This window comes from Sylvia atricapilla, chromosome 10, assembly GCF_009819655.1.
Source record: "Sylvia atricapilla isolate bSylAtr1 chromosome 10, bSylAtr1.pri, whole genome shotgun sequence".
Lineage (NCBI taxonomy): Eukaryota > Metazoa > Chordata > Aves > Passeriformes > Sylviidae > Sylvia > Sylvia atricapilla.
In genome coordinates, this window is record NC_089149.1 from 18,238,158 (window position 1) to 18,262,910 (window position 24,753).

At 45.0% G+C, this 24,753-nt stretch overlaps 1 protein-coding gene across 3 annotated transcripts; it reads right to left on the reverse strand.

The window, feature by feature from the left end:
• Positions 1-3,332: 3,332 nt before the first annotated feature.
• Positions 3,333-24,716, reverse strand: CEP63 (centrosomal protein 63). 3 transcript variants are annotated; one of them, XM_066326166.1, is made up of 15 exons: positions 24,559-24,716; positions 21,966-22,099; positions 20,219-20,399; positions 18,944-19,039; positions 16,671-16,793; positions 15,726-15,839; positions 13,145-13,378; positions 12,746-12,891; positions 11,885-12,019; positions 10,985-11,099; positions 8,949-9,146; positions 8,436-8,522; positions 6,807-6,970; positions 6,008-6,305; positions 3,333-3,854 (listed from the first exon to the last, which is right to left on the reverse strand). In XM_066326166.1, exons 2-15 carry the CDS (start codon positions 22,010-22,012, stop codon positions 3,696-3,698), a joined length of 2,097 nt encoding a protein of 698 aa, XP_066182263.1. In that variant the 5' UTR covers positions 22,013-22,099; positions 24,559-24,716; the 3' UTR covers positions 3,333-3,695. The 3 variants fall into 3 exon arrangements, with proteins under 3 accessions (XP_066182263.1, XP_066182264.1, XP_066182265.1); XM_066326167.1 differs by lacking the exon at positions 24,559-24,716 and adding an exon at positions 24,361-24,527; XM_066326168.1 differs by lacking the exon at positions 15,726-15,839.
• Positions 24,717-24,753: the final 37 nt, after the last annotated feature.

Genomic DNA, 24,753 nt, shown 5'->3' on the forward strand with positions numbered 1-24,753 from the left:
TGCACTCTGTTTCATTGACCAAACAATATGAATTCTCTTCCCAAAGCTGCTGTATTTTCCACACAAAAGAGGTGGGTAGTTTCTACCTTCCCTCCTCAGTGGCTGGGTGGCAGGAATTGCTCCCAGGGCTGGCCACCTGCAGCAGGGTCACTCTTACCTTACTCCTTTGACCCCAGCACCCAGGGCTGCGTTCTCATTTAAGCAGGTTCAATACCTGCAGCCAGATTCCAGGACCAGCACTCTCTGTGAGGATGCAGGCAGCTGCAGACTGGAGCTACAAGCATAAACACAACATGTAATCTAACAGGGCTTTCTCCAGGGTAAGCTGGGAGCACAGCAAAGCTTCAGGGTCTTTTTGTACTTGGTGACAAGAGGCTCCATATGCAACATAAAACTAAATTTTAAGTCCTCCCTGAAACAGCTCAGTGTCTTTGCCCTCAAAAACTGGTGGCAGCAGCTCCTCCCTGCAGGAACACTAACAAGCCATGGAGCCCAGCAGGCACTCGCTCCCTGGGCATCAACACAGACTGAGCAGCCAGATGCAAGGCAGACTCAGGGATCTTTTGTTTGCCTAAGGACCTTGAAGGCTAAAGCAAGTATTGTCTGTCAGCACAGACAGCTCTGGTTTATTTTGGTGCTGGCAGAAGGGTTCTTTTTTCACAGATCCCACTTTTCAGATCAAAGAGGACACACTGCAGTAGCTTTCATTTCACAGGTCAAGCTGATCCAGTCAAATACGTCACTTCTTACAATGGCAGGATAAGGAAACATCCAAGAGAGCTTAGTGACTAAAGAAAACAACTTCTTCCACCCAACAGGGTCAAGGATATCAAAGTAGAGACACTCTTCATGGAACCACACATTTGATGTTTACTTACACATAACACAAATAGGCACAAGCACACCAACAGATACTTTGGTAAAGCCTCTCTGCAGGTGACACTGCTATGAATGCAGTCCCTGCTCCTTCTCTCAAAGACTCACTTCCACAAGCCCTCTCCCTGAGCCCACATGCTCTATTTCTGTCTCAAGATGGCAGGCGAACACTTACCCCAAGAGAGTAGAGAGGACAGTTTATGCACTATTGCCCCTACTTAGCACAACCTTGGGGAGTATTCCCTGTTTCTGCAACCCAGCTCTGCAAAACCCAGGGACCTGCAATTCCACACATCTAGAGTCCCTGGTTCTTTAACCCCTCAAGCTAAAGAGTGACCCCCGAGTCACACCCACAGCAGAACATCTGTAACACACTAAAGACAGATGAAGCCTGCACAGCTTCCCACTCTACAGATGTACAAAAGAAGTGCTGCAAATAAAGTTCCACACTTCTGTCTCAAACAGAAAACAAACATTGGTTTTGCCCTGCAAGTGTGCAAGAAATTCTTTAGTGCTATCGAAGGCATAAGTTCAAAGACACAAGCCCCCTCTCCAGCTTCATTAATTATAAAGCTTCCAGGGCCAGGTGATTATTCCAAGGGAGGTTTGACACTGCAAAGGCAGAGAATGCCTGAGAAGCCCTGCAGCTCAAGATAAAAGCATCTCAGAAATCTGCGCTTGCTGTGACATCTCCCTCCAGGATAAACACGGCTCCTTCTCCTCCCCCTCATAAAAAATGCACATTCTTCAGCACAGCCAAGGTTCCAACAGCAGGAGAACAACTCTGGAACAGACTTTTCAGTTATCTCAGGGCATCTGCAGTGAGAGAAGGTGGGAAAGACAGAGCACACACACACCAACACAAGGAAGTAACTCAGCAGTTCTCCTGCAGCAAATGCTACTTTAGATTACATTAGTTCAAATTTTCAGTCTACTCCGTGAGCAAAGCTGCCTATAACAGGTATTAGAAATTGATAAAACTGTAGGATTATAGCTGCTAATTAAACAAATGGATCATCTTCAGTCTTGCTCTTCCCTTCTGCCAACATGCACTGCCAAATATCTCTGAAGGGAAATGGAAGAGCACACCAGATACAAGGCAAAATGTATCCTGAAAACACCAACAGCATGATGCAACACTCAGTAACTAATGTAACAAATCTTCAGGAAATACAATGCTATTTGAAAGGCATAATTTCAAAAATTAAATTGATGGCCTCACTAAAGGCTGTGAGGGACCCCTAAGGGTTCTGGCATATCATGCACTCAGTGAGTGCATCCATAGGTTCACGTGCAAAGAGAAAAGAGTTTGGTGTATTCTGCTGCTCAGATTTTATCAAAATGCCCCATGCCCAACAAGTCCTTACTTGAGATCTGGACAGACAGGGTGGATGTTCCAAAAACACCCATGGACAGCTCTGCAGAGGATCCCATGCCTGACTTTGTGCAGAACACAACCACAGCCGAGCCCCAGCTGGGAGCAGTTCAGCAACTCATCACAAAGGCTGCATAGTGAGAACGCAGAATGGACTTGGAAGGTTTTATCCTCGTGCAAAGAACTCCACAAGAAAGCCAAAATACAAGGACTTTTGGATTGGAATGTTTCTAAACTCTGGGAAACAGAGGTGCATGCCCAAGTGCAGCCCCAGCCAGCAGCCAGGCATCCCCTTGGCTGAACTCACCTGTCTGACACAATGGTTGGGCTCTGCATACATGTGGTGCTTCTAAATTCCTGTTCCTTGATAGCATTAAGCTGCTCTAACACAAGGTGAAGCTGATGGAAAGGAACAGGAAACTCATGGACATGGAATGTCTTCATTCCAAGGTTTACCTGTACAAAGGCTATGAAGACTCAGCCACAGGAGAACTGCAGAGACCGCAAAAGAAAAGAAGTCCATAGGAAATAAGCCCTGTTCACTCATTAAAAACTTACTTCCCTCGAGGAAACACTGAGTATTTTCCCCAAAGAAGGTCACAGATGTATTTTGATGCATCAGTTCCACTGGACAGTCCAGATTCAACCCAGGCTGGCACCAGCTCACATGGCAGCTGCAATGACATGTGGATGAACCTCACCTGCTTGTGGGTTCTCCTCCCATTCAGTGTCATTTCTCATACCCATTTCTCTTTTCCAAGAGCCATGACCACATCCAGAACTCATTCCTCAGCTATTCTGCAGTACTTCAAGCATCTTGTACAGCAATATAAAGACACCAGATACCACACAAATTGTAAAAGGCAGAAGCTGCAAGAACCAGGAAATATTAAGTAATTTCACTAAGGGCAAATTAACTGGAAAAAATGCAGATAGTCTAAAGGAAAGATGAATTTTATCCCTTATTCATTGAAGAACATAGCTATGCTGGGATGGAAAAAGTGTTGATCCAAGCTCCTGATGAGAAGGGAAGGTAAGCCACAAGAGTCACTTCGTGTATTTGTATAAACAAAAAAAGATGTGTTTGCCATTCTGATTTATTTCGATGTGTTTACACATATAAAATATACTTTAAGTACTTTACATAAAAACTAGCAAATGGTTTGCTTTTAAAAAACACCATAATATTTGTGAGTGACCACATAGCTCTGATGCAGGTCTCTGACCTATGGCAAGCTGACTAAAATGTTTGTGTGTAACACCCCTCTTCAGAGCAAGCATGTAGACAGGAGCTCCTTTTCCTCAACTCCCATCCTGCTGGTTCAGCTCCAAGTGGGACACTTGGCCTCTCCCTCAAGCTCCAGTCTCAAGTGGATATAGGCACCTTCCCAATCACAGTTTGGAACCACATAAGGAAACCAGCATTCCAATTCCACAAGAAATACTATTCCTGGTGTTCAAATCGTCTCACTATCTTTGCACTCTCTTTTTTCAGTTCCTCAATGTGAGCATTTAGGCACTCCAGGATGTGCTGGGATCTCACTTCTTCATCTTCCAGGTATCGTGCAGCAATGGATCCGACAGAAGCTGTAGGCAAGGGGCACTAAAGGGAAACAAAGGGATTAACAAGCATTCCTTCATTCCAAGTTTTGGCCAGAAATACCACTGATCTGGAAACCACACAACTGAACATGTTCTTAGAGGGCTCATTTCCATCTTAGTGGGCAGACCAAGCACTCAGGTCTCACACTTGTATCACATGTCCCTCCCAACAGCCTCCAGCCAGCAATTGCTGCACCAAGCCAACACTGCCAAAAAATCACTACTAAAAAATCAGGGCTAGAGAAGGTCACTACAGAATACCAAGGAGTTTGCCCTGGCTGTTAGTGCAACTCAAAGTCTACACCCTGCTCCTTGTCTCCATAAAAATCCCAGTGAGTGGAAGCACCTCAGAGTCTGGGTCCAGGGAAGGGAAAGCACTGCCAGACTGGTAATTATTTTACCAGCTATCCCACACTGGGAATATCTCTGCTTTCCTTCATATACCTCCTCTTCTCCTCCAGAGCAATGGGCTCCTGGTACAATCCCACAGGCAAGTACAGGCCAAACTCCCATTGCAGCTCATGAAATGGCACTTCAGTCCAGCCAGCAACGGTCAACAAACTACTCCAGATTCTTTCCTTTACAGTCAAGAACTATTCCTGCTCCTCACATCACTTACCCACAAGTTATTAACTTACAAAAACAACACTGTAAACCAGGCTTAATGTACAAGTTGATGAAGAGAAGCCTCGTGCACAGGGGCTGGCACGTGAAATATTAAGGTTACTAAGGGGCTGCTTTCCATTACAGACAAGTTGTCTCAGTGTCTTGGCAAGAGAAAATAACTGGTTATTTCCAAATCCTGGAGTCTAGTGGTTTTCAGGTCTTATCAACAGCCAGGAACAAAAGGAAACAGAAAAGGCTACAGACAACAAGCAAATCTCTCCTGCCCCACTACTGCCTACTGATGGAAGTTCTCCTCTCTTAGTGCTAAAGGAATTGATAAAAGACACTGGAGCCTGATCATGAACAGGGAGATCCAGTCAACATCAGGAGAAATATCTGCACTTCCTTAGAAACATTATTTCTACCTCTCAGAATAAAAAGTAGCCCTTTCTCTTCTATTAAACATCAAGATTTAGAACATCTCAGACCCTGAAGTGGAACTGTTCACACTCTAGGTCCAATCTTGCAACCTGAAGTTTCCATTTACAATACTGCATTTCCCTAAGTTCCCAGGGGGTTCTGGGTAAGTGCACCAGCTACTTTAGTCTTGAAAAATCAAGACCTATTCTTGGTAGTAAACTTCATCAAGATCTACAAACCTGACAAGCCTCCATTTATCTGTCCACTAGCCTTAGAACCTCTTCTCTGGACTCCCACAAAAAGACAGTTAATAGTTTAATAGTTTTCACTGCTACCAACACACAAACAGGAGAAACTGCTCTGAACACTGCTGGGGTAACATGTCTGGAGCAAGGACCAGTGCTCAGCATTCTCCCTCCCTAAACATGACAGGAAGAAGTGATTCAGTGCAAATTTTCTGTATCTTGGTCAAGTGCTTCAGCAACTGAGCTGAGGTAGGACAGAGAAAGTGCTAACACTGCTCCCTATGAAAAAAGTACAATCAGCAACTGGGGAAAAGAGCAGGCTCCCCTTGTGCAATGAAGCAGAGATTTCAGGCTTTGTCATCAGCAAGCATAAGCAGCTTTAAGTTCACTGTGCTGACTGCTGCAGCCCCTTTGAAAAGGGGTAAAACTAACCCTATGCTTTACAGATGTGCAGCAACGAGTCACCCAGAGACTGTGAAATACTGACACATTCAGTACTCCACATCCACTCTGAGTCTCTACTATAGACCCAAGCCGAAAGCTGAAGCAGGATTCTGAGGGGACATGAGCAGGTCCTGGGACACACCGAAGTACAGCACCAGCAGAGACAGAAACATGAGCTCATGGAATTAACTTAGCAAGCCCACAAACACAGAGCTCTTCTCCAAGGAGTTCTGAAGAGCCACCACATTGATCCCCCTGGTCAAGTTTTAACTATCCAGCAGTGGCTTTCCTTCCCTGTTCAACATTCGATTTACTTACAGGATCACATACAACATGAAGTTAGGATTTGTAATGTGTGACCTATCTCCTCTTGCCAGATGAGAACCCAGCTCTATTTTTCAGCTGCTGAGCAGCAACTAGCTCCATTACAACTGCTTACCAAAAATACAGATTCTCTGTGATGATTTGAAGCAGGCTGCTTAGATGCTTCATCTGCAAAATCTTTGTTTTCATCCACCATATGGAGCACAGACTCTGCTGCCAGCTGGGCATGTGATTCCTTGCAGTTCTTGCTGCTGCTCTGGGAGGGTGCCTCACCCATCTCGGGGGTCACAGTTCCTGTTTCAGCAGCTCCACACTTCTGGGAGTCCCTGTGATGGTGCTGAGCAGGACTGTCAGGCTGGAGAATTGTCCCCCCTGTGTGTTCATCCTGCTCGTGCTGCGCTTCCCGAGCTGCCCTGGAAAGGAGGTTTGAGCACAGAACTCAGTTTGTCTCTTAGCAGGTGAACTCCAACAAAAACTCACGCAGAGGCAACAACTAACATAGATGTTACTAACAGCCCTGGCAATCCAAACTTGTTTCCATAGCACTTCCAGACACACATCCAGTCCCTGTGGAATTCTTGCTCTCTTCTGCTACTGTAGATATCGAAAATCACAGCCTACACATCCCAGCACAGTAACAGAAAGGAGTGCAGCTGCCTGGGCCACATCTAATCCTGTCACCAAAACCAGCACAGACTGCTGCTCCAGAGAGAGGCAAAGGCAGACAAAAGAAACACTGCTCGCTTTGCAGAACACAAACCAGCTGGGACTCAAAGCTACTGCACTGCTCACGGCATAAAGGCAGATTCCCAAATAGTCCTTGAGAGAGACACAGCATGCCATTAAACCCCACACTTCCCCACACCTTCTGCTCTCCTTCACCCTGAGGAAGCAGCTTCCCTGGAGTCACTCACCTGTGCTGTTCATCCCTGGCCTCTTTGCCTTGCCCCTGTGCAGTGACCCCCAGTTTTGCCCTGGTCTCTGTGAGGTCCTTCCGCAGCTGCTGGTTCTCAGATATTAATTTCTGGAGTTCAACAGCATAGTCCTCCCTGAGTGCCCTCAGGGTGCCATCGTCCCCCTAACAGACAAAGGAGGTCAGAAGTCACACACCACAGTCACATCCAGAGCAAAGGCCAGCAAGAGATTCCTTAAGGCATATCCCCTAACCTCATTTTGACCAGCAAAACCTTTAAGACTTTCTTAGGAGAAAATTAATTATATATATATATATATATATATGCCTTATCGGGCTTGCATCCAGACTCAATGTGCTGATCTTATGATCTGCCTGGGAAGGTCAGTCTCTCCTCACCACTGGACTCCTTTTAAAACAGGAAAACATGGACCTGCCTCTGGCCTTTCCCAAACTCTGAACTTGCTTCTTTCCATCATCTTCTTTTTACTAGGCCAGGTGGATACAACTTCCACTGCTTCTACTCCTGTGACATTCCTGCTTGCTTTTTGCCAATTCTATTAAACTTAGATGCTTAATTCATTCTCATAACCTCTGTATCTAAGGTCTTTCTGAATGTGCATTAGGACTGCCAGGTAAAGATCCAGTTCCTGTGCCTTGGGGCTGTGGCTTTTTTTTTAAGGCAGATTTCCTGCTTTGCACACTGCTACCACATTTTTGGGAACTCACACAGGTAAAAGCCATCAAGCACTTTTCAAGCAGAAAGTAATGGGCCTAAGGTTACTACACTTTCAAATCAAACAAAGCTCTGTTTTTAACCCATCTCACCAGCCTTAAGCTTCTGTTTAGCACTTTCCCAGGAACTTGGCACATTTGACAATCACCCCAAATTAATACTAAGAGCTAAGCATTTCCTTCCCACAGATCTAACAGCATAAAAGCTCTGACATACTCTCATGAGGTTGTCAGCTGTCTGAATCCAGCCTTTGCCTCCTGGGAAGCACCCATTCTCAAGTTGAGACAGAATAGCAAACCAGCCACTTCTTCCTTCACAAAATGAGCCAACACGTTATTTCTGCCAAGGCTGTAGCTCTCCTATGCAGGCTCCTCATCTCCCCTTGCCTCGAGAGTTTTGGAGGTTTTGTTCAGCTGCAGGACCCCACCACAGGGCCCTTTCCAGGAACAGTGTCCCAGCACATCCAGTCCATATCCCACTCACAGAGAGCAAAGGAGAGCCCTGCTACACCAGGAGAGAACATGCTCTCATCCCAAGTATATCAAGGGCCAGAGCAGTTACAGACCCAGGACAGGTAAAAAGGATGTCACAGGCTGAGAATCAAAGGTTTGAGGTAAAGTGGCTTAAAATGGAAGTGTAATAACATGTGCTAAAAAACATGGGCCAAAGCCCATGGAAATAATGGCTACTTCTGAAGTTCTCTTCACCACTCTCTGACTGAACAAATGCTTGATATTTCTGCACCTTATTTCCTCTCAAACTTCCTCTTTTGCTTGGATTTTAAGTTCACTGAGCTCTATCTCCCATTTTGAGAGGCCTGGGCAAAGACCCTGACTATTCTCAGGTTGGAGCACAAGGCCAGCCCCTTCCCAGCTCCTGGTTCTCAGTGCATACCTTCAGCTTACCATACTCTGTTTTTTCCAGAATCTCTGAGAGATGACGGTTTTCCAGCTTCAAGGTTTCCAGCTGGACCAGAATTACCTGAGGAGACAGAGGCAAAACAACAAGCTCAGAAAAAGAACACAATGCATCCTCACAACACTCTCCAAGCATTCTCCACCTTTAAACTCAAGTACTAAGCAAGGTTTGGGCTGCTAGTTGTACTGGGACCCTACAGGGAAGACTACAAAAATAATCATGCAGAGTTTTCAAAGATGTTATCCATCCTGGCCTAGGTAGCATGAGTGATCCTAAGGAATTCTGTGGGACTGTGAGCTGCTGGTTTGAAAAGAAGCAGCCAGATAGATTCAGTGAACATCATCATTAGAAGATTCCTTCAGAAGGTCTCAGTTTTTATACAGAGGCTAAAGAGAGAAGGAAACTACTAATGTAGCTAAAAACCAGGATGATGCTCCAAGCCTTCAGATCTCTTAAACAAACAGTATAAGAGTCTTGTGTCTTTTTTACCCTGTGCTCCACTGCTTTCCTCTCTGCTCTTTCAATCTCTGCTCTGAGCTGCTGTTCCAGGTCTGAGGTGGAACCACTCGCCGATGCAATGGTGATGTCCCGCTGGTGCAGCTCCTGGGTCAGCCTGGAGATCTCCCTTTTCATCCCTTCTAGCTCACTGCTGTGCATTTGTTCAGCCTGAGAGAGCTGGCCTTTCAGCTGGAGGAAGACATGCACACACCACCCATGAGCTTTTAAAACACGTTTCAGCAAAAAACCTGAAAATATTGCACATGGTAATGTGAAATCTCAGTCTGGAAAACAAAAAAAGCTCTATGCAACAAGCCCTCTGCATATGCTTGTCCTTCCTGACTGAAAGCCACTTCATCCCAATTCTCTCCCACACTACACACTGCCAACTGGAAAGAAGTTTTATGCTATGAAGTACTTGAGAAGACCCACAATTTAAGAAAACAACAGCCTCTTCAGCTCATCATTCAGCCACTGGAGCCAAAACCAGAGAGCCAAAGGTTCACCATGAGTGGAGAAGGCACAGTAACTCTTGGAAAATGTAACCCTGCAATTTGCCACTCTGCCTTCCTGAGGTATTTGAAGATACCATTTAAAGATGGTAACTTTAAATAGCTTGAGCTGGATTTTTCTTCCAGGAATTAATTTGCCCTAAGTCTTTTGAATCGATATTACAGTTGAATCAATGTTAGCTTGCAGCAACTAAAGCTTCCCATGGCAAACTTCCACCAGCCAGCTATGCACAGGGTAAAAATACATCTCTTTGTTTTCATAACTCTGTGTGATGACCACTAGTCCTTGCATTATGAGAGAATAATCATTCCCTATTTACTTTCCACATGACAGGCATGATTTTATTTTTAGTCCATTCAATCTCATTTATCTTTTTTCCAGTTTGGTAAGTCCTATTCCACTCAGCTGTTCCTTGTATAAAAACCACTCCATCCTTTTGGACATCTTTTTCCGTACTTTATCTTGGTTTATTCAATGCTTTTTGAGGTTGTAGACCTGCACCACATACAATATATTGGTAGGCACACTGTGTATTTTTATTCAGTGGCACGACAGAACAACAGCAGCATGATTCCTTCCCCAGGACTCCATTCCATTAGTCAGAAATATTAACCACCCAAACACCCAGGATTTTTCTGAGAATTACGAGCATTTTAGAAAATTGAACCAGATGATCTCTGCCTACCCATGTAAATACTGTACATACAGTGATTTATCTCTATGTCACCTCAATGCCTCCCAAGTATATAAAACAGAAACAGCCTTCATAAATCTCTCCCTCTTCCCCAGCAGCCTGTGGGAGATTCATTTACTGTGTGGCTGTTTAGATGTGTAACCAAGCACACATCTTTGGCAGGATCTGCACCTCTGTATGTTCAGAATAAAGGATGAAAGATTTCCACACAAGTGAGGTCTTTCACTCAGGTTCAATGAGGCTTCCACTCTCGTGAAGGCTCCTAGTGAAAGCTCTCACGTGAGCTGATGCAGACCATTGTGGAGGGCTTGCCCTCCTTTGGTGCTCAGAGCTGTGGAGGGAGCCCCTCATGGCAGGTGAGCTGCTCCATTCCTCCCAGTCCCTGCCCTCATGTCCAGCTATCAAACCTGAAACACACTCCCTTATTCACACAGGGACCAGGACACATTTGAAATCCTACCTCAAGTGTGACAGGACATGTTACAGCAAACTCACTCCTTCTCTGCTCTTCATCCTGTTGGGAGCCTCTATTAGGCTTAAACTCAGGATTCCAGACCTTAATATCTTTGCATATTTGCCCCTCCAGCAGTAATTGAAGTAACTCCACAATGTACAGAAGTACTGGGAGAGGCCAGGAGATGCTCACAAAGCCAAACATGTGTCCTCTCAACCCTTTCTCTGCCAGGTGTGCTCCTTACCTCCAGCAGACCCCTGCCTGCACAGCAGCCCTGCCCTGGTCTCACTGCTGAGGCACGTGGCAGACAGGGATCAGCCCACTCCACCAGTGCCATCCCACTCCCCAGGAGCAAAGCTACATTACCTTTTTAATCTCTGCCCTTGACTCAGTCTGGTCTTCTTCCAGGGACTGCAGCTCTTTGATATTCTCACCCAGCTCCTCGCTCAGCTGCACACACCTGGCATTTGAAGACACCAGGCTGGGTGCCAAATCCAAAAAGTATAGATTAGAATAACCCAAGGAGGAGGAAATGGTCAGAGACACTTTGATCTTCCAGGCAGTCTTTTATGTCCATTACAACAGAAACTGAATTCACCCTACAAGTTCCTTACCAACCTTTAGGTTTGTTTTCCAAAATCATTTCACAAGAGATCAGGAAACCCATCTAACAGATAACAGCTGTTTCTTGATTGCTTCTTTACAAACTCTTTACAAACTGAGATTACAAAATTTCTATGTAAACACAAGTCTGAGAACCACAAACTTGGAATCACAGAATCACAAAATGTTTCGGGTTGGGAAGGACCCTAAAGCTCAACTCATTCCACTCCCTGCCATGGGCAGGGACACCTTCAACTAGACCAGGGTGCTGCTTCAATCCCCACCCAGCCTGGTCTTGAACACCTCTAGAGATGGGGATAGCCACAATCTCTCTGGATAGATTTGTTTATAATCCTCACTTCACAGGAAGGTCTGGTTCTTATCAGCTGCCTACCAAAGACTCTTTTGCCTATTATGAGTGAAGCTGCACAGACTAAGCAAGCTGGAACTGGGAACACCCACAATGTGCAGCAAAAGGCAGCCAACCAACTACCAAAGCAGTCACTATTGCACTGCAAAATGAACAGCACTTGATTTCTTTAGCCCTTTGATATTTAAAACAAGGCCACAAAAATCACCAGTTAACTTGATGAACACAATTAGGTGTTGTATTATTCTCCTCAAGACTAACTGCACTTCCAGACGGAGCAAGCAGTGGGCTACCTGTTCTCAAGACGAGTCACCTCTGACTGCAAGTGCTGTTCCTTCTTCTGGGCAACATCCAGCTGCAGCAGCACCTGCTCCAGCTCCAGCCCTGCAGAGGACAAGAGCTTCCCTTGCAACCGCTCCTCCAAGGCCCTACACAGAAACAGCAGCTGTAATCTCAGCACAGAAACATCATGTCTGAGGTCACTGGCACAGAGAACAGAACTACTGTTATCTTGGAATTCTCTGAAAAATACACAGCGCCTAAAAGCAGGTGACTGCTGTGTGCAGTGTGAGTAAACAAACACAGCAGCTGGATGACAGCCCCTGCTTGAGTTACGGCTGATTGAAAAAGACTACGTTTCATTTTGATGTTGGCCTTCCTGCCAACAGGTAGGTGACCAACACCCAAACCTTGTGACACAGCCACCAGAACCCAACAGCCTCTGCACATTGCCAGGGCAGAAGGCGAAAGCCAAGAGGATTTTGTCACAGATGTAGTTATCTCATCAAGCCCCAATCAGTGGAACTTTCACCTCAGTTAATAAGCATGTTATCAAACCCTGAAAGGCCTCCAGCCCTTGGCTGAAAATGCCTGGGAGAAACACCCTCAAAAGCCCTGCACTGCCTCCAGAAATCCAGCTGAGGGAAGTGGATTCCTTCCACGCTCTTTACTGATTATCTGCTAATTCCAAAAGCAATGCAAATTGAAAAATACTGCAAGGCAGCACAGCGCTTTTGAGAAACTGCAGTGCAGTATGTTAAATACAATCAATACAAATCCAGCTGCATGAAAATGCTGCTACTGTCCTCGGTGAGAGAACCTGGGACACAGATCTGGGTTAAAGAGCCAAAGTACCAGCAAGGCACAGATGCTACCTGATGAGGCATTCTTTTGTGTGAAGAGTTTCAGTCATCCTGGCCAGCTCTTTCTGTAACTGTTCCTGGTGCAGCTTGGAACTGTCAATGAAATCTTCTTGAGACTGCAAGGTGGCTCTCAGTTCCATCTTCTCATCCTGCAGCACCTGCATGGGAGGCAGAAGGAAGGACTGCTGCGAGATGGACCAAACCAGTTAGTTGCAACGTGATGAGAGGCTGATCAGATATTTTAGGACCCTTGGAAATACTGCAGAGCAGCACATGGAGACAAAGTCAATTTTTATGCCAATCAAGAACTTTACAAAGGCTCTAAAAAGAGACAAAAAGTCCAGGATGAAAAGCTTTCCCTTCTCACCAGCACTGCTTTAGACCTTATTTCTTAAGGGTTCCTCCACTGACCTCTAACATTTTCTTGGACTGCCTCAATTCTTCTTGCACTCTCTGCTGATCCTCCAGAATCATGCGATTGTCCTCACTCAGGTCATCCACCCTCATGCTGAGCCTCTCCACCTCCAGCTCATTGGCACAGATGGTGTCGTTGGCCCTCTCCAGCCTGCTGGTTAAGTGCTGGATTTCCGAGCGGCTCGCCAGCTCCACCGAGTCCAGGATCTGCTTCCTGTTGGCCAGCTGGGTCTGCCAACAGCAATCATCTGCATTAAAGCTAAATTGCAAAACCACAGAAGTTGTACCAAAGCTAAATTCAACACAACTACTGATTTCGTGGCGTAATGAGCCACGTTCTCAGAGTAAGCAACAATACCTTCCAGGGAATTAGGGTGAGTATTGTTCCAGGTTACATGATGGATAAAACTTCCGAAGGCAAACAGAATAAGTAAAAAACAAAATGAAAAAGGAGGGGGACCTTTGATTCCAAAAGCAGTTCAAAGAGAACATGGAAAATGAGAATCTCAGATTACTCCAGCTGCCTGAGTGCGATTTGTCTAAGAACAAAGCCTCCTGCTATTTTTTGCTCATGTGTCCAAGACTAGACCAGGACTAATGGCTGCAGGTAAGAAAGTTTGTAAACCAAAGAGGGCAGAGATAACCCAACCATTAACTCCATACCAGGACAGAAAGCAGCTCTGGGTGCACAATTGCAAACCCACAACCACCAAACAGCCCCAAAACAAACCAGGTGTAACAGCCAATTTGCTTTGCTCTCTGCAGTAAATACCTGGTTCCAGCTGCTTAGGGGAATGCTCACTTTGAATTTTTCAGTGTTTTAATGGCAGACAAAAAAGTTACAAGGAATGTACAAGTAGCAGACAATACGTGCTCTATAATTTATAGGCACAATACTTTATTCCATAGCATTTCTCTCCACACAGCTTGCTGGTGAAATTTAACAAGCCAGCTCTCACATAAACTTCTAGGAACATTCACTTCATATATTCCCTTTTTGTATACAATCACTGAATTTTTAAAGGCTGAAGCAAAATATTTGAGCAGTCCTATACTCCTTTCAAAGAGCAGCAATGCCTGCCAGCTTCAGAATCACCACATGCCTTGATTTACACAAACTGTGAGAACTGCTCATTTGCAAGGCTATGGTATAGTTTTGATTAGAGCTTTTTATTATTATTTAAATAGTCATGATAGAAAACGTAATCAAGAGAGCCAAGAGTTTAAAGCACAGCCTTTCTTCACCCAAGAAGCCAGAGTAACAGACTACCTGAGTATTTATTTCTGCATTAAGAAAACATTTAAGCTGTCTCTTATTTCCAGCCACACAACATCCAGGCCAGTAGAGAATTCCAGGTTTTTAGGAAAGGTTGACTTTAAAGGCTGCTTTGGGTGGTCTGTACTGGGGAAGAATTCCAGGCTTCCTTAAGCTGCTCTGGAAGAGATGAGGGGAAGCCAAATGAAAGGAGAGAGAGGGGAAGTACTCCATGGTCATGGATCTCAGCTTGACCTTGTGCTAGAAAGACAACTAAGCACATAAAATGTACAGAAAAACAGCCAAAGCAAAAAATTTAGAACTTCCATGCTGGGCTTTTAAAAGCAATAGAGGATTCAGGCAGTCTGTGCACCTGAGGCACCTATGCCACTTCAGGAAAACCTCCCCAACCTCCTGGTTTTCTGCTGCACAGTAAGACAAGTTCCTCTGTGCCCCAGTGTCCCAGCCTGCGCTCCAAGGACACATCTGTTCCCAAACAATTGAGCTATCAACGACACACCGACAGCAGAGCAGCAAGACCTTCTGCTCAAGGACTCTCTCTGTATTTGTAGATCTCCTGGTGTCAGCCTCTCACAAAGCCCCTGTCAGAGCCAGCTTCAATCCTGTCATCACAGTCTCCCTCCTCGCAGGGGTTTCCACTCAAGAGCAACTCAGGAGCCCATTAAGTGCAAAGTCCCCAGCAAGAGCTTCTTATCAGTGTCTGCTGTGATTGTGTCTGTGTGACTTCACAGCTGTGCTCTAGGTCAATTCATCTCACTCTGACGCAGCACCACTAATTCACTGAGCCATCAGCTTTGCGGAACAGCAGCCCCACTACTTCATGCCTTTGAGAGACCTAAAAAGGGGTGGGGAGCTAAAAACTGCTGTCACTTCAGTATTTTATAGAAGTCCCTGCTGTAGAGGAACTGTTTTCCAACAGTACCCTCTGAGCTGGGCCCATGAGGTACATATTAGCTGCTGGCAGGTACACAGCTTTCAACTAGACAACATGATGTAACATATCTTAAAGTGTCTGTGGTCTCTGCCTCATATGAGGCCACCACCATATGCTGTGGTCTCTGCCTCCCAGAGAAATCTGCATCCTACTGTCTTCTCTGCTGACCAGAGCAATGGCAGGGAGAGCCGCACAAGGTTTGTCTAAGCTCTGATGACAGACTCCAAACCTTTTTTCCATACAGCACTCGTACAAGCAATAATATTCCACCGGAACATTAAAAGTCACTTCAATGGCAATCTGAGACATTTCATTAGCCTCTCCCTCCCACAAACAAAGCAGAAACTTCCAGCACATGTTAACTGTACCTGCACGAGCTCGGAGTGCTCTGCCAGAGCCTTGCGCTGTGCCTCCAGCGATGCCACCTGCTGCTGGTACTGCAGGCGCTGCTTCTCCCAGTCAAGTGATTTCTGACGGAACTCCTGCAAGGACAGCAGGGGCGGCTTGGAGCAGTACACCCCCCACCCAGTTCACATCCATGTTTTCCTTCTCTCCCCACTGTATCCTCACACCTTTCCCCCAGCAGGGAAACCATTAGCCAGTCACCTGATGGAGCAGCTCAGCAGTGGCAGAGCCCCCACACACCGTGCTCACTGCATTGCTTCCCCTCCAGAGGTAAAGCTGCTTGCAAATGTTAAGTGCCAACACATTTTGTGGCTTGTTTCATGGGTTTGCTGTCAGGGGTTTAACAATTCAGACTGGCTGTAGTTTCCAAAACATGCTGCTATTGAAATCACCAAGATGATAAGAATTAAATACAGAATTTTACTGCTAATCTCTGCCCCAGAAATGGGGCACTACATCAGTCAGATGTGTGCTGTTACCACTTCTCTCAGGAGGAGAAAACTGAGTGGGGTTAAGCTCAGCACAGCAGAAAGATTAGAAGATGAGACAGGGTTGAGAAGAATTTGACATGTAGCTCCCTCCTCCTCAAAGAAGTGAGAATAAAACCTCCCCACACTGGAATTCACTCCATTCACATAATTAGTTACCCTCCCAGCACCTTCTTCCTCTTATTTAGTCTAAGGGTAAGAACAGCATTAAGGCTTATGCTGTGCAGTCAGAGGCCCCAACACATGAACTGCCTTTATTGTACATGCAGTTGAGAAGAGCTGCACACAGGGAGTGGACGGGCAGTGCTCCTTAAGCAGGACTCATAGTGCACTTCCTAGTGGACTGTTCAGTCACCAGTGAAGCCCAGTAAGGCAGTTAATACATACAAACTGGTCAGCACTTGCTTTGTCACCACACACCTCCAGCTTCCTGGTCAGTCGGCTCAATTCAAACTTGTCCTCCTCTTGTCCCTTGTTAGCTTCTCCTCTGCTTCTTGTTCTTTTCTTCTGCAGCTTCTCATAGCTCCTCCTCAGCCGGGACAACTGCAGAATACAGTGAAAGACAGAGCTTTTCTCAAGCCCCCAAGGCAAGAATTACACAGCCCTTTGAAAGAAGACACACAAAGTGGTTCAAACAAACAATGCCCTCATCAAGGCCACACAGCTCCCAAGTGAAGGCTTGCATTTGGATAATGAGCCTTTTATATCAACAGCACGGCAAAACACGAGTTGTACCAGAGTAGCAAGATGCCACTGAAGTCATGACATCAGCAGCTTTAATTAAAGCTCTGTCTTACCATAATTAATGCATGACTGAAATATTGATAAGATGGAGGGTTACATGCAGCTGTCAATGCAGCAAGAGCACAGCATCCCCCTCTCTTCAGGTGGTTCCCAGGCCCAGGAAGAGCTGGCAGTGCCTGTGGCTGATCTGCTCACCCACAGGAGCACACCCACCACACCACACACGGGTAATTCTTGTATAATCAAAATAACTTGTGCAGCTCAGGTGGCAGCTGGAACTCTCCTGCTTAGTGGGAGAAGGAAGGTTTGAGAATTTTTTGCCATTACCCATAATATCAACACCACTTCAACTGTCATTTTCTGCTTAGATACACTGTGTATTTCACAATGAGTGGAGAATGCCAACAGAAAATATCACTCCTACGCCTGCTGCTAGGATGCTGAAGTTGTATCAGAAGCAGGAATGAGGAAAAAACTCTTGACATTTAAATGACCCTTCGTGCAAATAATCACTTGCAACTTGCAGAGAATTTTTCATATGAGCTCCCCCCTACTCAACTATTAAACAAAAGGCTTCCAAAGAGCCACGTGAATTTGAGAAGCCATCCTTGCTGTTTTATTGATGAACAAAGCTAAGCCTATGGATGAACAGAAGGACCATGAGAAGAAAGAAAAAATCTGATTCAAGACCTGATGCATTCAGTACTTTGCTGTGTTCAGTGGAAACAGACAGATGTTCAGGCTTAGAGCTAATACCAACATCTTTTGCCAAACATATCAGGAGATAAGAGGTTTATTCTTTCAACAGTCTCAGTAAGTTAGACACCGTACCTGTAATTGCACTGGAGATTGTGGCAAACAGGGACAGAAATAATTTCCCCAAACAGTACTAGGAACAGAAGACTGAGGAATATTGGAGCTCAATGTCATCAGCATTAATAGTGTGTAGGTAAAATACCAACAAACTGCAATTTAGGCCACAACACACAGAACTGTATTTCAGCCTTAGCAATTTAGGCTGATCTGCCAATGTACCTCAGCTTTGCTTAGCAGCTTATCCACAATTCCAGTGAGAACACCCAGCAAATGAAGACTGTTAGTCATATGGAATAGTGAGGTGTTTTTAAATGAGAAAAGATGCCTTCTGTCATCAGAGCAGAGACTACCAAATTTATTTCACTTATGGCTTACAGTGAGCAGGAACAAGGCCCAGCCCTCCAGAGAAAACAGGTCAGTGCTCTATGAGCTGCTCATGTCAGTTCACTCCCTGCTACTGGCAAGTGGAGACAGGCAAAGAGTTCAGGAATAAACATGGAATGCTGTTATACCACCTGCAGGACAGGTATAATGTTGCACTGAGCAAGAGGCTTTGAGATGAAAGCTCTGATATTATTGTCAAACAGCATTTTCTATGTACGCTTGGTTTTTATAAAGGGTATTAAGACTAATATTCCTTGAGAGTACAAAATCCCTACTAAAGTCATCAGTGTTAACAGACACAAAAAAATGAGACCACATACCACTGTTATTTCCTGATCTCACACAAGCCAGGCCATTTACATCTCCACCCTTTTTGTATTTCAGAAATGCTGAAAGAGCCAACAGCTGCTGCCTGTACCCGTGGCACCTCCAGAACCAGCAATGTGGTGACTGGGATGGGTGAACACAGGACATTCTTGCAGTTAACTTCTGCAGATGTTCAACATACAAAAATATTTCTACTACAACAGTTCTCTGCCTGTCACCAAGTTCCTCTAAACCACAGAAAACAGGCCAAATGAGCCAGAAAAATGTCACTTTACCCATGCTCAATGCTCTTTTTGGAAAACACACAAACACTATCAGAGTGAGGAGTTTTAAAACCACAACACTGAAACAAAAACGACACAAAATAATTCATCCATCATCAACTGGGAACTAGAAACCAAACTTCTCCTTTTGCAACTCACCTCCTCCTGGAATTTCTTCAGCTGTTGTTCATACTCTCTAACCATGTCCTGCTTGGATTTTTCCACATCTTCAACCTGACGACGCAACATGCCAACCTGTCCAAAGGGATAAAAAGCACAAAAATACCACAGAAGCAGGGTTTATTGCCAGTAGATACACAAACATTTCATTTGGGTCTCTCATCACAAAATAGATGGAGGCTGTGCCTAAATCTTTGGTAGGCTGGGACCACAACTGTTTCTGTTGTGGCCTCTTGTTTTGAGCCAGTTTCTGAATTTCACTCCTGGAGACAAAGCTGACATATTTGGTTTGTGCCAAAAGCCTATTTCTATCCAGAATTTTCATCAAATTCTTCACAAATATGCATCATGATTTGAAGCTATCTACCAAAAGAAAAGTTTGCCACGTCATTATCTTACTATGCTCAGACAAAGGAGAGATCCCTAACAGAAAAGAAAAAGAAAGAAATGGGGTTTTGAAGCTCACAGGAAAGACTTCCCTGACACTGATTCAATTGCTCCTGTGACTCATTTTTCTCCCCCCCCCTTTTTTTTTTCTCCCATCTTTTCCCCATCCACAACCTGAGTGGTCTCAAGTCAACAAATTAAAATTAAAAGAAAATCCATAGAAAATTCATATGACTAAACCAAAAGCATGAATATGCTCCAGCAGTAACTTCAAACACACTTTACAGCTCAGTTTGAAATCCATGTTTACTTTTGATGGTAAGAAACATCATTTTGGTGCTAAAAATCATCATTCTTGCAAAGAAAATCCTGTGGCTCAACTGCATCCTGTGGTCCACATCCTGCACAAAAACTTCACTTACTAACAATTTTCCACCAATACAGAATTTTTGTTTGCACTTCCCTCAGGCTTTTATTTGAAGACCACAAAACCAGAGCTCTGTAAAACAGCCCATGGAGAGTTTCCCAGGAATATCTTGGTGTAGTTCATCGTATGAAATGGTTTTCTTGGTGCAGTTTATATAGTAGAAATTTATTTTTTTTTCTACCAATGCCTGCAGGTTGCTGGACTGTGCATTACTGCTGTAGCCAGAACCAGTGTCTCTGGCTTCTCTCTAGCAACTCCAACAGTTCAATATGTGGACTTCCACCAATCCTAGGGGAGCTGATCCAATTGACTTGGAGTGAATTATGAACCAGACATCTTGTTCTAACAAGTCCTTAAAAAATTCTATTCCTGATTTCCTGTTTCTAACAGGTAAAACACACTGCTGACTCCAACCAAAAAATAGTATGAAACAAAGGTACCTCCTTTTGTTTTTCCTGCAGAGCTGCCTTGGTAGAGGAAAGTTCCTGCTCCCGAGCACTCAGACAAGCTTCCAAAGCCTGTGTCTGCCCCTCCCATTCAGATTTCTTGTGGGCCACCATGATGTCAATCTGCTTCATCAGCTCCTGCAGCTCAGCCTCACAGGAGGTCAAGAACCCACCACTGCAGGAGAGAGAGCCTGGAGTCACAAAGCAGGTCCCACCCAACATGTCCCAAACCAACAAAGGCAGCAGAACACACCGACTGGCACCAAGGCACCAACTCTGCACAAGCAGCGCTTTGAACTCTCTTCAATTAGCTTGCACACATGGAGAACCACAGAATCATTATGGTCAGAAAAGACCTCCAATATCAAGTCCAACCTTTTACCCAATACCATCCATGCCCACTAAACCACATCACTTCACACTTAGGCATTCAGCCTTTGCCTTGAGTACTATGCATTACGTAAGTAAAACAAAGCATGTCTAATTCATATTTTGTATTGCCTTAATTGCTCTCCAGGCAGTGGCATTTTATAGCAGGTTTCAGTCACCAGAGGAATCTTACAGCCAAGCTATGAGTTCCCAAAAACAGAAGTTTATCACAAATGCAGACAAACCTGAAGCAGAGGGGGCTGGATGACAACATGATAATGAAGAATCAAACCCTCGCAATCCATCAGGGAGCACAAGCTCCCTAGTGATGCCCAGATTTCTAATTTGGTGCAGTAATTATTGAAGTTAATTCAAGTAACTCCTCTAAAACTTCCCAGCTGCCAAGATGGACAATATTAAGGTTTGCCAGACATAGCCCTAGAGGGTGGCAAATTCCATAATGATCTCTACCCCTTTAATTTGCCTGTCAAAGGAAAGAACTGAAAAGAAATGGAAATCAATAGGTTAAGGGATGGAAATTTCTCTGTTCCCCCAGGGCATATGCACACTTCACGACTTGGCACTTTTTCTATAGGAAAAGAAATACTTTTTAAAGGAGCCAAAATTAGTCACATTTGAAGTTCACCCTGTCCTGTGAGTTAACCAAAAATTAGCACCTATTATGCAGAGCAGGAACATTTCCTTCATAGCATCTGCTAATATGTAGCAAATTCTACACTTGATTTCTGCAACCAGCTCTCTAAAGAAAATACAGTATCAAATAAATTTGTGTCACATTCTCAGGGATGACTAGGAAAATGGCATCAGCGACTTTTGCTTCACGGTTGTTTAACACATAAAACATTTTGTTCTGTTATTGTCACTACAGTCTCTCTCGGGGGTTGAAAAGTCTAGAGACTCTCACCTGAGACAGAGCATTAAGGATTCCTCAGAGCAGAGTGGGACTCTGCAGTTTCAACACAAGCAGGGAATAATCAGACGTTTTCAGTGAAATGAGATAACAAAATCACATCTCATTAACCTTGCAAGGTTGTTACAAAATAAGTATTTATTCACAATTCTATTTACTACTGCTCCTGATGTTGGACAGTAAGAAGAGTTTACAACAATTGGGGAAAAAAAAAAAAAAAAAAAAAGGCCAAGGTTTTCAGGAGGATGTAGAACTAAATTTCTGACATTAAGATGATAATACCTGAGCAGGGATTAGTGCAGAGCCAGCTCTCCCAGTGACTTTGCTTCTGCAGCAGCTGAAGGCCACTGCACACTGACACCAGAGGATTTACTTCCAGTAAGAGGCAAGGTTAATTCTTAAATCATTTGGAATGACTGCTGCATACAGTTGCATACGTACCTCCCCTGCCCATTTCTTTGCATTCCTTCCAGCAAAGCCTCCATCATTGAATCCTGGTGGCTTCAGTACCAAGGAAGTACAGGAAAGCAGTGGCCACCCGTGGCAATGCACAAACCAGGCTGTTTCTCCATCAACTGCAGGATAAGCAAAAGCCCATAAAGAAAAGAAGTTAAAAAACATAGAAGGAGCATGCAATTACAGGTGAGCAAAACAATGGCACCTTTATCAACTTACAAGCCAAATAGAGGAAAACAGATTTTTCTACCAGAAAAATATACCCAGTGCTATCATCCAGCACTACCAAACTGCAGTGATATAATCACGTGATCTAATAAATTCAGAGAGAAGCAATGAGAACCCGCACTTGTGTGAACTCAACACAGAGGGACTGGTAGATCTGAGAGCACCAGCCTGTGGAGGAACAGGAACATTTGGGCTTCAAAGGGGCCAGTCCAAGATCCACCTCTGACAGGGAAGTTTATCACTTCAGAGAGAAAACACAAGCAAGTAGCAGTAAGAATCCATCCATAAATAAAATATTTTCCAGGCCTCTATTGCAGACTACATTAAAGAGACCATGCAGTTTACCACCACACTCAGAACACACGGGCTGTTTATATGGCTATGGGAATTTTAAGAAAACACAAACTCCTTAAAAATTCCTCTTAAATTATGAAAATAAGTTGAACAGCTTTACAGTAGCAGTATATTGCTTCACTATAAATTACACCTTTTAAGTCAAAAACATGTGCATACCCAAAGAAATTCCACATCTTGGTGAAAGCAAGAAGGGTTTACATTAAAGCCAAAAGTGTGGAATAAAAAGTTGCCATGAAACCACAGCCAAGAAGCCAAAATTTATTTCAATGTCTCCTTCATGAAACTGCAACTAACACAAAAATGGTTAAAACTCGCCCAGTGCTGTTGACACAAACTGATGTTTCCAAAATCTACGCACTTTCCAAGTACTGAGGATGTACCCTTCCAACATCTTTCCTCAAAGATTAATATAGCATTATTGAGCAATCAGCAAAAGGGGAGCAGGTCACAGCAAGGGAGACTTTCACAAATGCAGGCACAGATTTACTCTTTCCCAAAGAATCTTCTATTGTGCTCCTACAGCATTTTAAAACACAATTCAGGGATTAAAACCTGTCCTTGGGAGCTGTGTTTTAAACCAAAAACATAGAAAAAAATCGTATCCCTGTTCTGAGTGTTTTGTCTGTCTTTGGTCCTGTTTGTGCTTAACAAAACTCAATCAGTATGCAGAACAACTTTGTGGTTCTGCTGAGGGCAGGGTGCTGAGGAGAGCAGATCCCCTGAGCTGCTGACAGCATTCCAAGAGTTCTCCAGGTGGCAACAGCAGACAGTAGACAGTAGAAGCTCTCCTCTTTTATTCTAATCACATCTACACAGAATCAATTTTCAGTGGGCAGAGAGATGAGAAGACAAGACAGCACAGAATTCCAGAACAGTTTGGGTTGGAAGAGATCTTAAAGTAATTTTATGCCAAACCCTAGCCATGGGCAGGGGCACCATTCACTATCCCAGGCTGCTCCAAGCCCTGTCCAACCTGGCTTTGGACACTTCCATGGAAGGGACAGCCACAACTTCTCTGGGCCTCTGCCTCACCATCCTCACAGCCTACCAGCTTTGCTTACTTTGCTGGCAAACCCCGATTTTGGGGAAAAGCCTTAAAATCAGACACCTCTAGCCAGTTTCATGTTACGTAAGGTTTGCTGACTTAGTGTTAAATTTTGGCCTCTCATGTTTGCAAGTTGTAATGCGCAAGTTACAGGCACTTGAGTAAAGACCCACAAGAGAAAACAATCTCCATCATTAACTACAGCGGAAGCAAGGAGAACTGGCTGGTCACTTCTGAAAGTGAAGAAAACTGAAGTATTTGCCAAAAAAAGAAGCCCAAAACAAGACAACACATTTAAAAATAAACAAGGCTTAGCATTCCAGCTCAAGGCAGAATTGCAGTAGAGTACTTTACAATACGCAGGAGGACTTAAGAACAGTGCCCATGAGAAAAGACTGGGATTACTAAGCATCTAAAAACACAGAAAGATGCAATTCTAAAGAGTTGCTGGAAGCATGCTTACAATGAACACAAAAGGAGCAATAACCTCCCAAAAGCAATACCACAGGCGAGCTCCACTTGCCAGCGGCAGGAACGGCACCTGCGGCAGGAGCCCGGAGCGAACCACCCTTCGCCAGGGCAAGAATCTCTGAGCTTGGAAAAGTCCTCTGAGACCGCCAAGTCCAGCCTGTGAGCGATCCCCACCTTATCACCCAGGGGAGAGCACCAAGCGCCGCGTCCAGTCTTTCCTGAAACACCTCCAGGAATGGAGGTCCCACTACCGCGGCCCTGCGCAGCCCCTTCCAATACCTAATCAGCCCTTCCGTGAAGGAATTCCTCCCGATGTCCAACCCAAACCTGCCCGGCTGTAGGTTAATCTCTGAGTGGCGGGGCCAGTACACGGGAAGCGCTCCCCGCTACAGCCACAGGAGCTGCCCCGGGGCAGGCATTCCCTACTCCCGCTGCGCTGCAGCTCCTCCCCGCTGGCCGAGCCCTCACAGCCTTTACCCCGCACCCGCCGCGGGAGTTCCGCTGCCCGGGGCCCTTCCAGCGCCGCGCCCCGGGGAGCAGCCCTGAGCCCCCAGGCACAGCTCCCCTCGGGCTGCCCAACGCCCCGGCTCGGGCCGGCTGGCCGACCCGCCCTCCTGCCTCGTTCCCTTCCTTCCTTCCTTCCTGCCTGCCTGTCCTCCTCCTTCCCTCCCT

Coding starts and splice junctions, on each gene's coding strand:
- CEP63 (XM_066326166.1), bottom strand. CDS start 22,012: ATGATGGAGGCTTTGCTGGAAGGAATGCAAAGAAATGGGCAGGGGAG. Junction 12,892..13,144: donor AGTCCAAGAAAATGTTAGAG/GTCAGTGGAGGA, acceptor CCTCCCATGCAG/GTGCTGCAGGATGAGAAGAT. Junction 12,020..12,745: donor ACAAAAGAATGCCTCATCAG/GTAGCATCTGTG, acceptor GTTTCTGTGTAG/GGCCTTGGAGGAGCGGTTGC.